The sequence below is a fragment of the Pelodiscus sinensis genome, chromosome 2 (assembly GCF_052426305.1).
Source record: "Pelodiscus sinensis isolate ZL-2025 chromosome 2, ASM5242630v1, whole genome shotgun sequence".
Lineage (NCBI taxonomy): Eukaryota > Metazoa > Chordata > Testudines > Trionychidae > Pelodiscus > Pelodiscus sinensis.
The window spans coordinates 225,823,844-225,838,523 of NC_143053.1; the positions used below are offsets into that span (position 1 = coordinate 225,823,844).

The following is a 14,680-nucleotide window of genomic DNA, read 5'->3' on the forward strand; positions in this document are numbered from 1 at the left end:
GAACTGTCTCTATTTCCAAGTTTTGAGCAACACAAGAATATAAAATGGGGAGAGTATCACTCTGGGTATTTCAAACATGCTCAAGCCAAGAAGCATTGGAAATCTTACGATAAAACCATTTTGAACAGATCAAAGATCACTGGTTAAGCATCTGGACTTCTGACAAGCAGTGAGGTGGTAAAGTTTGCAGATGATACTAAACTGTTTAAGATAGTCAAGACAGAAGCAGATTGTGAAGAACTTCAAAACGATCTCACCAAACTGAGTGATTGGGCAACAAAATGGCAAACGAAATTTAATGTGGATAAGTATAAAGTAATGCACATTGGAAAAAATAACCCCAACTATACATACAGTATGATGGGGGCTAATTTGGCTATGACAAATCAGGAAGATCTTGGAGTTATCGTGGATAATTTTCTGAAAACTTCCACACAGTGTGCAGCAGTGGTCAAAAAGGCAAATAGGATGTTAGGAATTATTAAGAAAGGGATAGAAAATAATACACAGAATATCTTACTGCCCCTGTTTAAAACTATGGTACGCCCACATCTTGAATACTGTGTACAGATGTGGTCTCCTCACCTCAAAAAAGATATTTTGGCCTTGGAAAAGGTTCAGAAAAGGGCAACTAAAATGATTAGGAGTTTGGAACGGGTCCCATATGAAGAAAGGCTAAAGCAACTGGGACTCTTCAGTTTAGAAAAGAGGAGATTGAGGGGGGATATGATAGAGGTATATAAAATCATGAGTGGTGTGGAGAGGGTGAATAAAGAAAAGTTATTTATTAGTTCCCATAATAGAAGAACTAGAGGTAACCAAATGAAATTAGTGGGTAGCAGGTTTAAAACTAATAAAAGAAAGTTCTTCTTCACACAGAGCATAGTCAACCTGTGGAACTCCTTGTCAGAGGAGACTGTGAAGGCTAGGACTATAATAGAGTTTCAAGAGAAGCTAGATAATTTCATGGAGGTTAGGTCAATAAAAGGCTATTAGTCAGGGGATAGAAACGGTGTCCCTGGCCTCTGTTTGTCAGACGCTGGAGATGGATGGCAGGAGACAAATCACTTGATCAGTGTCTCTGGGGCACCTGGTGCTGGCCACTGTCAGCAGACAGGTTACCGGGCTAGATGGACCTTTGGTCTGACCCAGTACGGCCATTCTTATGTACTTATGAATGCTTAAAATTGTTGATCCTTCCCCTAAATCTTTTATAAATCACCCATCTCTAATTCAGACAACAGATTACTGATTCATTCTTTAATATATCTTTGGAGGTGCTTTTGGTTGAGTGCAAACTCCTACATCTCTGCTGATCAAGAGCATGTGTCAGTTGCTTAACTTAAGGTGGGCTAAAGAGCAGTATGAATGTGTGTCTACTTGAGAAAGAGTGGCCATTGTACAATAAAATATTTCCATTCTCCCCTTGTAATCTCCTCTAATGTTTTATTCTCTCTCACAATGGCCATAATACTAGGCACTGATGAGCCAGTTCTTGACTAATTGCCAGGAAGTTCTGAGACGTCAGCTTGTCTGAAACATTCAAGGGACAGCTTTTCTATTTGCCTGCAAGAGGTAGGCATGAAAGGAGTACAACACTTCTCTCAGAAATATTCAGTACTAGGTAACAATCTTTGAATGAGCTTATAGACATACTTATGTAATTAAATATGTGAAAATAACATTTACAATAAAGGAAGTTTAGGTATACATGGGGAGATTGGGAAGGAAATTAAAACAATATACCTTAGGAAAAAAGATTGTAAAATATATTTGGGGAACTCATTTTAAGTATTATATATTAAATATTGTCTGAACTAGAATTAGAAATAGTAGCTAAACATTTTAGAAATTAGGTGAAACATATTTGGTGGAGGTACCAAGTACAAAAAGTTATGTATTTTAACATTCAGTCCAACTTTTCTATCTTAATTTCTTTTAATTATCAAATGAACTATCACTGTGAAAACTATGTAAGTGATAGACATTGCTAATTGAAAACTGAAAAGTGTTTCTAGTCAATTATGTCTCGTCACATATTTCAAAAAGTCCATGCAAAATAAGCAGTGATCTCCCACAAAGTTGATCAAAGGAGCATAGAAATAGAACTACATTATTGCATTTTCACAGTGGTTTTTAGTTTCAGCCATTAACAATTAGCTACATTTAGCAAACACACTTCGAAACCACTTCCCTTAAAGCATGCATGATACAGCTTAAATGGTACAACTTGTATAAAAAGTTTTCCGGTTTAGCTAACCACACATTTTCTTTACTTTAGAAGTAGCCAACATAACTTCTGAACAATATTGATTTAATAGATTTGATTGTGCTTTGCAACAATCAATATTTAAAACACTCAACAGAATAGTTAACATTTACTTTGGATATAAATAGTTTAATTCACTAAAGTTATTTCTTACCTTTAAATCATATTTTCTATAAACAGACAAGCGATGGCTGAAAACATTTCTTGTTACAATCATATATATCTCAACTCCATCAACAGTAAGCCGGTACATGCCAAAAAACTGGGGAAGAAGAGTAATCCCATGACACTCCACAATATACTGGAAGGAACAGAAGAAAAAAAATTAATAATTAAAAAAAATCAGATTGAGAGAGACAAAAACATATACAGCATGTATGTTGTGGGTAGAAATACAAATTATTAAAAAAACCAAGTGTCCAAACACACTGCCACAGGCAACCCCTTCAAAAGGTTACCATACTTGCAGACCAGTATCAAAAACAAAATCCTTTTTATATTAACAGCATTCCTTATAACATTCAGTTTCCTTGGCTTTTCAGAATAGTGCAGACCCTCTTTGTGTTAGTTGACAGCACTGTGTGTTTTATTAGTCCAAAGGATACCAAATCAGCACAATTTGATCTCACACAAAGGGGAAATTGTCCTTTTAAACAGTAACTCACTTTGTTTTATTCTCTGTTGTACTGGATTTTTCCTTTAGTCTGTAGATACTTTGGTACAATTTTCCAAATACTTCTTTTGTATAGTGTATGCTTACCATATATACAAACAACAAATGGTATCTGTCAATTTCTTTGTGCTAGTTCCCATTTTATGTCAGTGCCTCAGGATTACACAATCCACTTTGAGCAGGCAGGAAAAAATGTAGAAAACACTGAACCTTCACAGATGGGATATTATCCCTGAAGCGTCTTCCATCTTACAGATACATAGTGCTACATCACAGTTCTGATATCACCTGCCTCCCAACTAGTAATTGAGGTTTACATGGGAAGGTCAAAGTAAGATATGCAACTACAGCTATGCAAATTATGTAGCTGGAGTTGATATATCTTAAATCCCCGTCCACACAACAGGAGGTCGATAGGAGCAAATATTCCTGTCAGCTTCCCTTATTTCTATTCCTCATAAGAAGTACCAGTGCCAATGAGAGAGCCCTTTGAGTTTGATCTAGCAGGTCTTTACTACATCCACTAAATCAAAACCCAGATGATCAACCACAGCAGCATCAATCTTCCGTATCATGTAGACATGCCCTAAGAGTACGGTAGAAACAGTATCAAAGGGAACATAAATAGAATGCATCAAAAAAGTTATTTAACAAATGATAGTTCATTGTGAAAATACATTATCAAGTATCCCAACTAGAATAATCCAAACATCAATTCAAAAACCCCCTCCTATTGTCTGAAAAAGGGATGTGAAGAAAGTTAGGCCAGTCTCGTAGAGACAAGACAAAAGGGACTGATAGCATTCCTTTCTATCTTATTCCCATACAAGTCTCAATCAGAGGGAGCCCCAAAAATATCCTTACAGATGGGGAACCAGAGTGCTACCAAAAGCTTCTATTAAAAGAAGAAACAGCAACAGAACAATTAGTGGTGTTTGCTGAAAGCTAAAGCCTCTGCCTTTTTGCAAGAAAACAATAGTTGTCAAAGCACTTTTTTTTTTTGAAATGTACATCAAGATTTTAGATCAAGTTTCTATGACTATGTCTATACTAGCAAGCTCACAGCTATATCAATGCAGCTGTGCCACTATAAGATTGCTCAGATAAGCTGCTCTATGCCAATGGAAGAGAGTTCTCTCATTGATAGGATAAAACCACTTCAACGAATGGTCTATGTCACTAGCTAGGTTGCTGGGAAAACTTTGTTTCACACACTACCACTTATATTGGAGAAACTTATGTCACTAGGGGGAGGGTGGTTTTTTACATCCTTGAGCAACGTAAGTTTTGCTTAGTTTCAGAGGAGTAGCCGTGTTAGTCTGGATCTGCAAAAACAACAAGGAGTCCTGTGGCAACTATGGGTATGTCTACATTACCCCGCTAGTTCTAACTAGCGGGGTAATGTAGGCATACCGCACTTGCAAATGAAGCCCGGGATTTGAATTTCCCGGGCTTCATTTGCATAAGCGGGGAGCCGCCATTTTTAAATCCCCGCTGGTTCGAACCCCGTGTAGCGCGGCTACACGGGGCTCGAACTAGGTAGTTCGGAATAGGAATCCTAGTCCGAACTACCTAGTTTGAGCCCCGTGTAGCCACGCTACACGGGGTTCGAACCAGCGGGGATTTAAAAATGGTGGCTCCCCGCTTATGCAAATGAAGCCCGGGATTTGAATTTCCCGGGCTTCATTTGCAAGTGCGGTATGCCTACATTACCCTCCTAGTTCGAACTAGGAGGGTAGTGTAGACATACCCTTATAGACTAAGAGATGTATTGGTGACATAAATAATAGTGTAGACATGGCTATAAATTTTGCTGACGTAAGTGATAGTATAGACATGGCTTCAGATGCAGCAGTATAAGCCATTTGATAGTGATTCTCAAATTCAGACTACAATGAGGTTTCAAATTAAGTTAAACATGCTTATTAAAAATATGGTAAGTGCAGTTTTCTGTGCAACTTTTAACCAGGTTTCACATCAATAAGGCCATATAAATTGATCTGTCTCTTGTGGATCCCTGCAGACTTTCCAATTTCTGATTGCTCTGTTAATATCTAAAGCAGTGGTCCCCAACGCGGTGCCCGTGGGTGCCATGGTGCCCGCGGGTGCCATGGCGCCCGCTGGGGGATTTCTGTGCGCCTGCTGAAACATCTGGGCTGGCCCCGCCCCCGGCGCGCGGCACATGCATGGTGCTGGCTCCAGGTGCGGGACGCATGGGCGGCCCCTCCCCTGGGCGCACGGCACATGCGCAGGGCCGGCCCAGGGCACGTGGGCGGCCCTAGCCCCGGCCCCAGGGCACATGTGCGGTGCCGGCCTGGGGCGCGTGGCTCGTGGGCGGCCCCGGGCGCGCGGTCCATGCGCGGTGCCGGCCCGGGGTGCGTTGCCGGCCCCTGCCCTGGGCGCACGGCACATGCGCAGTGCCGACCCCGGGCGCATGGCTCATGGGTGGCCCCGCCCCTGGGTGTGCGGCGCATGCGTGGCCCCGCCCCCGCGTGCCCGGCACTTGAGTGGCTCTGCCCCCAGGAGCCCGGCAGCCACGCAACGTTGGGGAGCACTGATCTAAAGAATGTCACTCCCTCACTCTCACTAACTTGATAGAGGTTTTAGAGACAGGAAAGAAAGAAATTCTGTTTATATTAAAATTTTAATTAACTTATAGGATACATTTCAAAATGGTTCTGAAAACAATCCTGCCAAGCAAGAACTGAAGGACAACAGGGAAACAGCAGACCTGGAAACTTACTCTAAGCTGAACAAATGACGACTAAGAAACTTCATCACTTTTTGTGCCAAACAGTACAAGGAGATTGAAGATAAAGGCTCAAAAGATGATTTAATCAAACACAGCGTCTAATATTTCAACTTCTGTATCCACTTGATCAAAGGCCCTGAATTATAGAGGAAAAATTGTTGATGATGGGATGGTCATTGCTACACCTATTATTGGGCATATCACTCATTTTAGCCACAAATAAATCACTGTTACACGCACACCTGGTATTATATTCCACATTTTATCACCACAAATTGACATCAGAAATACTAACATCAAATTAATCGAAAATGTTAGCCTGTTTAAAAGTGAAGTCCACATTATTTCAAGCAGCTTCTTCTATTATTGCATAATGTTCATCATTATGTGTTTTGATATATTATAAAAGCTAATGTCATGTCATGTATTTGTGCTCTAGCAGGTTGGGAGTTGTGGTCATAAAAACATTTTCTAGATGCTGGTCCCACTGGGATGATTTTTTTCTATGATAACCCTGAACATGAAACATCCACTTGCTGAAGAATTTCTGTACTGGAGAAACTGTTCATGGAATGTCACAACTATTTAAAGGGAGAATGGTCTCTCCTTCTAAAATACTTATGACCCATATTGCTATGATAACTGAATGCCTCTGTGATAAGGAAAAACTACTATCCACGGTTTATAAATGGGGAACTGAAAAGTAAGGGCCAAATCCACAAAACTACTTAGGATATCACTGATATTCTCAAAATATCTATTCAATTACTGCCTATTGGTGTAGACATCTAAGTTTACCAGCAGAAAGTCCCCAAGACATCCAAATTTCGCTAGTTAGCATGTATAAAACTGCTTAAGTCTGTCTCGACAGCACACAATGTCCCAGTGCAATTCTCAAATTAGGCAAAGCTTTCCTCAACTTACCTCATGTGTGACCTGATCCTACAGGCATATTCTGAGCAGGTTTACTCCATATTCAACAAAACAAGGAAATGTTCTTTTTGTGGCATGCTGGCTAGCAAGGGTCCTCAAACAGCCCCATTTGTTAAAGCATTCACATAGATGTGAGACACCTAGGTTCAAATCTCTACTCTGCTTGATTTGACACAGGGACTTGAACCCCGGTCAACCATATTATAGTGATTACCCTAACCACTAGGCTACCAAGTCAATCTCTTGGTTTGTTCTCTCTCTGGCCAAATTAATATTTAATTATTTACACAGAGTGAAACTACTTCAGCAGACAAGACAGACAACTATTTAGCAGTCTGGTAGTTATGGTACTCAACTGGAGTGTGGGAGACCTATGTTAAAATCCCTGCTCCAGATTAGGCAGAGTGAGGATTTGAAAACAGTCTTCCCACAACCCATATGAATGTCATTATCCCTAAGCTACTGGCTACCAAGGGGCCTCTCTCCCATACAGTCTGAATTTCTGTGTAACATAGGCTACTGAAATTCCACACAGTAATTCATAAAGATACATTTTAGAAAACATCCAATTTTGATTTTTAAGAGCCATTGCTAATGATGGAGACTCCATTGTGACCCTTGAAAAATTGTTCTAATGGTTATTTCCAAGGGCTGGGATGATTCGCCATCATTGACAATCTTTAAATCAAGATTAGATTATTTCTACAAGACACACGGTAGGCATTATTTTGTGGAAACCTGTGTAATGCAAGAGGTCAGTTTGTATGATGACAATGGTCCTTTCTGGCTTTAGAATCTATTGAGAGAGGGCTGGCCTGACTTAAATACTTAAATTCAGGAAAGGGCTAATAGCCCTGAATCCCAAGTGGTGATCGGTATCTTCCTCCTGAGAGGCTGAGCTTAGGCCTCATCCTTTTCCTCAGTATTTCTACTAGCTGATTTAGGCAGCTCCTCACTCAACATTCCAGCTTTTATGAATACTTTTAGAAATCGTTTTCTACACAACGTATGGATGCCTCGCTCAGGGATGTCAATTCTATTGGGAGGCAGGGTACCTAGGAATCAAGTGCTGTGTGCCTAGCCCTAAGCAATTTGTCCAAGGTTATTCAGGAAGTCCATGGCAGAACAGGGAATTGAACCTGGATATCTGGAGCCCCAAGCTAGTTCCACTGGAAAATCCATCCTCTTCTAGCTGTTAGGGCATGATTTGAGTCTCAAGAGATCTTTCTCCAAGCCCAGATTTGTTACTTGTTCTGTGACCTGAACAAGTCACTTAAACTTTATGTACCTCAGCAACCCTATCTGTAAAACAACAGTATTTGAGTATGCATGTGTGCAGGGCTCGCTGAACCGCGACGAACCCTGCTCGCCAGCCGCGCGCTGTCCGGCGATCTGTGCATGTGCAGATCGCCCGAACCTGGCTCTTCCGGGTTGCAATCTACTCACCCATTATTTGTCGAGCCCTGCATGTGTGCATACATAGGACACATTCACTGTGAGTATAAAAGCAATGCTGGTCCATTTCCTGAAACTCATGTCCCATGCAGTAGAATGTAAATGAATCTTTGTTCCCTTCTTATATAATCCCATAAGAGAAGAGTGAAACTTGTTCCATGGCAGGGTGGGCAATAATTTTTGATGCGGGGGGGCCACTCCAAGATTTTGGAAAGTTGCTGAGGGCCACACTCTTCCATGATATTAATGAAGAAAGGGTGGGGTCCGGGATGGAAGTTGGGTGCAGAAGGGAGTTTGAGGTAAGGGATTGGGGTGCAGGACGGAGAGTGGAGTCTGGGAGGGAGTTTGGGTGAATGAAGCAGTTGTGACCTGGGGCACTGGACTGGCCAACTACTCATTAGATGATTTAAAGTAACTTTAATTCAGAGAAGTGGCTGAGTGGACAAATAAGGGGCTGTGGGTTGCTGACCACCGAGAGCTCTTTTATATATGGATGCAGCAGGAGGACAGAGGGTTTGGATGTGTGGAGTGGGGGGCAGAATTGGGGAGCAGGGAGGAGCTGGGTTACCAGTGGTAGGTTTGGCTGTAAGACTCACCTGTGAGACTCCTGACTAGCAGCCTAGCATGTTTCTCAGGCAGACAGGGAGCCTGCCACACCCCTGCACAGGCTGCAGGGCCATATGCATGTGTAAATAACTACAAACTGGAGGGGAGAGAGGGAAGCATGGTGCTTCATGTGCTGCCTGTTATTCAAAGAGGCAGCTCTCATTGGCTGGTTTCTGGACAGAAATCGGCCAATGGGATTGTGCTGGGGCGGGAACAGTGCCTGAACAGTCCTCTCTCCTCTGGGTTCACAGTTTTAAAAAGAAACAGCCTGGCAGCTGCTTTTCTGAGTGGTGTGTGGGTGGGGCGAGGCAAGCATGGAGTCTGCCTGTGGCTCCCTGTAGCATCCGTGGGCTGGATCCGGTGGCTTGGAGGGCTGTATTTTGCCCAGCCCTGATCTATGCCATACTGGACTGTACAGTTAAAGCTAACTATTTGTTAGTATATTTCTGATGAAGTGACTAGTTTTGACTCTACCAGCAGAATTCTTTATAATAGCACCTTCTCCTTGCATAGCTCATGAGACATCAGGAGGAATAGAGGCACTCAGCCATGCCACCACAGAATTTAAGAGACTTTCTTCTAAAAGCGGAGCCTGCTCCATAACTTTCTCTTAGCTACCTGATGTTGACTGAGTGTAGAGATTTGTGCAATTGCCACTTACTAAAATAATACTAGATTACCTCAAACTTCCCATTATAACATTTCTTATCTTGATGGAGATGCACAAAGGGAAAAAGGAACGCCATTTGCAGCCATGATCTATAAGGTTGGTCTAGAACTTCCTACCTTTGAAACTATCAATCCTCCATTTCTGCACCACAGAGGAGACAAAGACAGTCATCTGTTTGGGTAGGAGCCCAGCAGGATTTGCATTGGTGGCCATGGTTGGCAGATTTTCAATTTCTCCATCTTGATATAAAGGAAGTAGCAATTTAGTCACCTCAAGTGCTTTTTAGGAAAGTTTTCCTCAAGTTTCCCATTCAGAGCTGGAATAAAAGTGAGCCTAGAAAATAAGCCAGTATATGCTAAGCAGGTCTGCTTCAGTGAAACAGAAGACCTTCAACTCCTTCAATAATAAAGGCTATTTTTTTAAAGAACATTTAACCAATACTATTAAATAGCCTTGCTAAAATATTTATAATAGTTAGCTAACAATACAATTAAAATTGCTTATGAGTGTAAAATTCATTTTCTTATATGGATGTTGCATGAAACAACATACCATCTATGTTTCTTATTACTCTGGATGAGTTTTTTTTTCCAGATTTTCTGCACAGCAGAAGGATTGTATTACATTCAACAAAATAAAATATCATAAGAATATGGGCACATCTGGCCATCCGTGCATCTAAGTATAGTTTTCAAATAAGCATTATGACCTTTTACTTTAACACACTGAAGGTGAAATGAGTAGCAAACATTTGTGATCTTAAATTCTCTTTTATGTGCTATCTTAAACTGAGTCTCAAAGTTCTCCACTATCCAAAATCCCTCCCTGCCTCTTTCTGTATTAGTTAAAAAGGATCCTGGCTCTCTCTTTTCTTGCAGGACAACTTTGGTGAGCTCTTAGGCAGACTGCAGTGACAAAGGACATATAATTGCAATGGTGACAATATGAAAAAGCATAAATGGTGCCCCTTCCGGATCTTTCTGATGTATAAAGAATGTCTAAAAAACCAACCAAACAAACAAGTTTTCTGTAGGACAACTTTGGTGGCACCAACCTGATATCACAAGTGGCTGAATCCTGATCTCTTTAAGAGCCTGAGTGGGGAAAAGCTATTGCTTCCACCAAAGTCTAAGATGCAACATCACTTCTCAATTATGTACTCTGCAAATGCTTGTCTTCTGTATTTTCTCTCTACACCTTGGTTATCCCTTTAAAATAATTATTATATTTACGAAGAGATTGCTAGCAAAGTGACCAAAACTATAGTGATCTTATCTTATAAAGTGCACAAAGTGTGTAATAGCACAGATTAAAACAGGTACAGGGGAATGGGTAAGTATAAATTAATTCCTGATTCAATTTAAAAAAATATCTGAAAGAAATGAAAGAAGCAGAATTAGAGATTGCTCTTTTGTGCTCCCTTTTCTCTTTCTTTTCGTCTTCCTAGACAGCAGGAAACAGCTCCTTGCATTGGGAGATAAACAGGTTAAAAAATCCTAATCTTGGAAAATTTAGATTAGAGAACTGTGTTGTAAGAAATTACTGACTCTACATTGTGTGTGTGTGAGAGGGGCGGGGGGAGGGAGGGAGAATCTCACAGAGGTTTACACATTTGCTCAGGATAGGGTCAGGTGATCTTATTTTTTAATCAAGCCCCATCATGATGAAATTTATTTCACTGACAAACAATTTAAAACCGGAAAATTATTCAATTGAGCATGTAAGATGACCAAGCGAAGGAATTTATTAGCTGAATTACAAAACAAACACAGAAAGCAATGAAAATTTATAAATGCAAGGGATGTAAAATTTTGATTAATTCGCTAATTGAATAGTTGATGCAATTTGCATCAACTATTCGATTAGTTGATGAGAGCGCCTCCACCGTTGAAGTGTAGCAACAGTCCCAGGGCTGTTACTACACTTCAAAGATAAACGCACTGCGGAGAGCACAGGGCCAGCGGGGAACTCAAGCAGTCCCCCCTGCTGGCCCCATACCTCCCCGTGGCACTTCAAAGCAGCAGCGCCGCATGGAGCCCATCCTGGGCTCTATATGGCGCTGCTGCTTTGAAACACTGCGGGGAGCCTGGCATCAAGCTCCACAAAGTGTTTCAAAGTGGCAGCGCTTCATGGAGTCTGGGGTCAGTGGGAGAGTCCCCAGCTGACCCCAGGTTACAGGCAGTGCTGCCACTTTGAAACACTATGTGCAGTCCAGGGTCAGCTGGGGACTCTAGGGTGCATACAGAGTTTCAAAGTGGCAGACCCCAGGCCCCATGCGGGGTATCCCAGCTGGCCTGGCTGCATGTGGTATTTCAAATTGGCAAATCTGTGTGAAGCCTGGGTTCTGGCCCCAGGTTCTATGTGGCACTGCAGCTTTGAAGCACCCCTTCTTCTCCCTTTCCCTCCTCGCTTGTTTCCTCTTTCTGATAGAGGCAGCGAGGGTGGTGGTGGGGAAGTGACTAGTCGACTAGCGTGTTGACTCTCCGATAAGCATTTGCTTATCAGACAGTCAACTAGTCGTTCAAATCCCTAATCAATGCAAGAGCTATCTACTATACATCATAGATCCCATATAAACTGTGATAGAGGCTTCTGACTGATAAATCATTTGAGATTTAAAAGAAATTGCATTCTTTAAGCTCAATTTTTAATAAACAGTTCTAAGGCACAAATCCATGACTCTAAGTCCGAGAGCTCAGGTTGTTACAGATAGTAAGCCCTTAAGAGAATATTTAGTTTTATGTATCAATTTGAAAGTCTGGCTAGTCTTCCGCGTCCGTCCAGGATACAGATCAGAAAGCAGGAGTCTGCATCTTAACAGAAAAGCCTGATTTATGATAAATGAACTACAGGTTTAATGCCTTTTTGGAATAGACTCACTGCATAACATTTGGGGCAAATATTTAAAAATTACTGGTGAAATCCTGGTCCTGGAAAAGTTAATGGGAGTTTTGCCATTGACTTCAATGGGGTAGAATGTAATCCTAAATATTTAAACTAAATGAAGCAACACATAATGGATGTTAACTGTTCAAATGTTCTTTAAGTTTTTCTATGGTCATCTTATTTTTCTCAGAAACAACAGCTGCAGTTCAGTAAGCAGTAATTAGGTTTAGCCTTATTCTTCTGGTTCTCCTGATTTTCTATAGCAAGACCATTTTTTCAAAACATTTACTTTAGAGTAAGCACAAAGAGACACATTATGTGTAGAAAAAACCCTGTGCAGCCTCATGATTTGCACGAGTTCTGTCAGCACAAAATTTGGCCCAAAATATTTAGTCTTTTCTCCAATCTATGCCAATTCCCCTCTTCCCCGCACCAACATGGTCTTTCATCGCAGAACACCTATGAACCTTTTCTCCTACCAAGATTATAAACATACACAGAATCACTCTAATATGTTAAAGAATTTAGGCTTCTCAACTTATATTTTGAATACAAGCAACTCAGCTAACCCTCACCACCTTCTGGTTAATTTTTATTCTCCATCCCTAGTTTCCCCTCACTTGTGATAAAAATTTCCTCATCCTTCACCATTATCAGCCACAGCCAACCTTGAACTCAAATCCCCAATTCTACCTCCTACAAAATGAATTCATGCTAGCTCCTGTGTTACTACACTTTGGTGTGTTTTGTCTTCTCTCACCTATGTTCTATGCATTTTCTCTCACCGATCTATATTCTTTTCTGACCTCTGTCTGACTTCGTGCATTTTTTCTGCTTTCTTTATCTGGTTTCTTTATTCTCTTCCTCCTTCCACCAACCTCTGGTTTTCTCAACTCTTCGATACCTCTGCTGACTAGGCATTCTCCCTCCCTCTCCACTGCACTGTGCTGTGCTATTCACTAACGGCTGTCTGTTGCCATAGAGACAGTAGGCAGTGTAGCAGGTACCACTGATGTATACAGTTGTTTGTAGAAAAGGAGAAAATATGCACTCAAGCAGGGGCAGCTACTCACTGTGAAACCAGAAGGGTGGGTATACCATGGAGTAATCTTGTGCCTCTTAGTCCCAGAGGGAATCCTTATCTGTAAGATATTTTATCTGCTTTTTGTGCTCTGAGCTGGCTTCCAACTTTGTGTCAGAGTGACTTCACTGAAGCCTCTTCCATTATTAGCACTAGCTATCATTGGCTCCCTTCACTGACCTCATTTTACAGCAACTCTCCGTGTAAAAGAAGTGCTAGTTCCCCTGAAACACTCCAGGGTTACCCTGTTCTACTTCTGCATTTGTGTCATGACCCTAATCCTTCATTCACCATCATAGAGCCTGGGTGATCACCATTGACTGGTAGCAATTTAATCTTTGAAGTAATCCTGGTACCTCTGGAGGAATAAGATGTCTGGGTAAGATAGCATGAGAAAACTAGCTCTGATAGAAGTGGACCTATCAATTTATTCCACTTGACATTGTCTATCTGCCCTTGGAAACAATGTTCACTGCCATATCACTTGATGATCCCAGACAGCTGCTCCCTCTCTGTCTCACAGAACTTAAAATGCTGCAATTAACTCTCTCTCTCCTTGTTACTGAGCCATCTTTTTTTATGCCATCACAATGCTCCCAGAAGCTTCTCTTAAGGAACCTCTGGCCTTCCTCCCTAATTCAGGCAACCTACAGTCACATTCCCAACTAACATTTTTTCCTCCTTGTACTTTTTATTTCTGTGTGAGCCTCAGGGATCATTCTGAATTTGTGTGCTGAGCTAGTTAATGACTCATATTATGTACAAGTCTAACACTTTTTTATAGATTCTATGCTAATACATTCAGTTAGCACTTGATCATCTTTTGTTTTGTGTTCCTACAGAATCTAGGCACATTGGTATCATGGTCCATTATTAGGACTACAAGATGCTACTGTAAAACAAATCACAACCTATTGTTTTTCAGTACCCATGTACCAGTGTGACACAATGTCATGTTTACAAAAGAGTGAAAAGTATGCTTACAACATATGTGGATGACATCTAAAGCTGGAAGGGGTTGCAAGCACCATGAAGGACAAAATTGGAATTCCAAATGACCTTGACAAATTGGAGAATTGGGCTGAATTCAACAACATGAAATTCAATAATGACAAATGCTAAGTACTGCTGTTATAAAGAAAACTATCAAATGCTCAAGTATGGAATGGGGAATAATTGGCTAGATGGTAGTACTGCTGGAAAGGATATGGATGTTACAGTGAATCACAAATTAAATATGAGTCAACAATGTGATGTTGCCAAAAAATCTTAATATTCTGGTATGTATTATAAGAAGCATCATATGTAGGATACAGGAGGTAACTGCCCCAGGGACTTGGCTCCAATACTCCAGT

The 14,680-nt window shown here is 41.1% G+C and overlaps 1 protein-coding gene across 1 annotated transcript in view; it reads right to left on the minus strand.

Annotated features, from left to right (window-relative positions):
• Positions 1–14,680, minus strand: part of PIP4K2A (phosphatidylinositol-5-phosphate 4-kinase type 2 alpha) — a 210,447-nt gene that overhangs the window by 44,486 nt on the left and 151,281 nt on the right. The window contains exon 5 of the mRNA XM_075922509.2: positions 2,424–2,570. Coding sequence (XP_075778624.1) covers positions 2,424–2,570 — 147 coding nt within the window. The remainder of the gene's footprint in view (positions 1–2,423; positions 2,571–14,680) is intronic.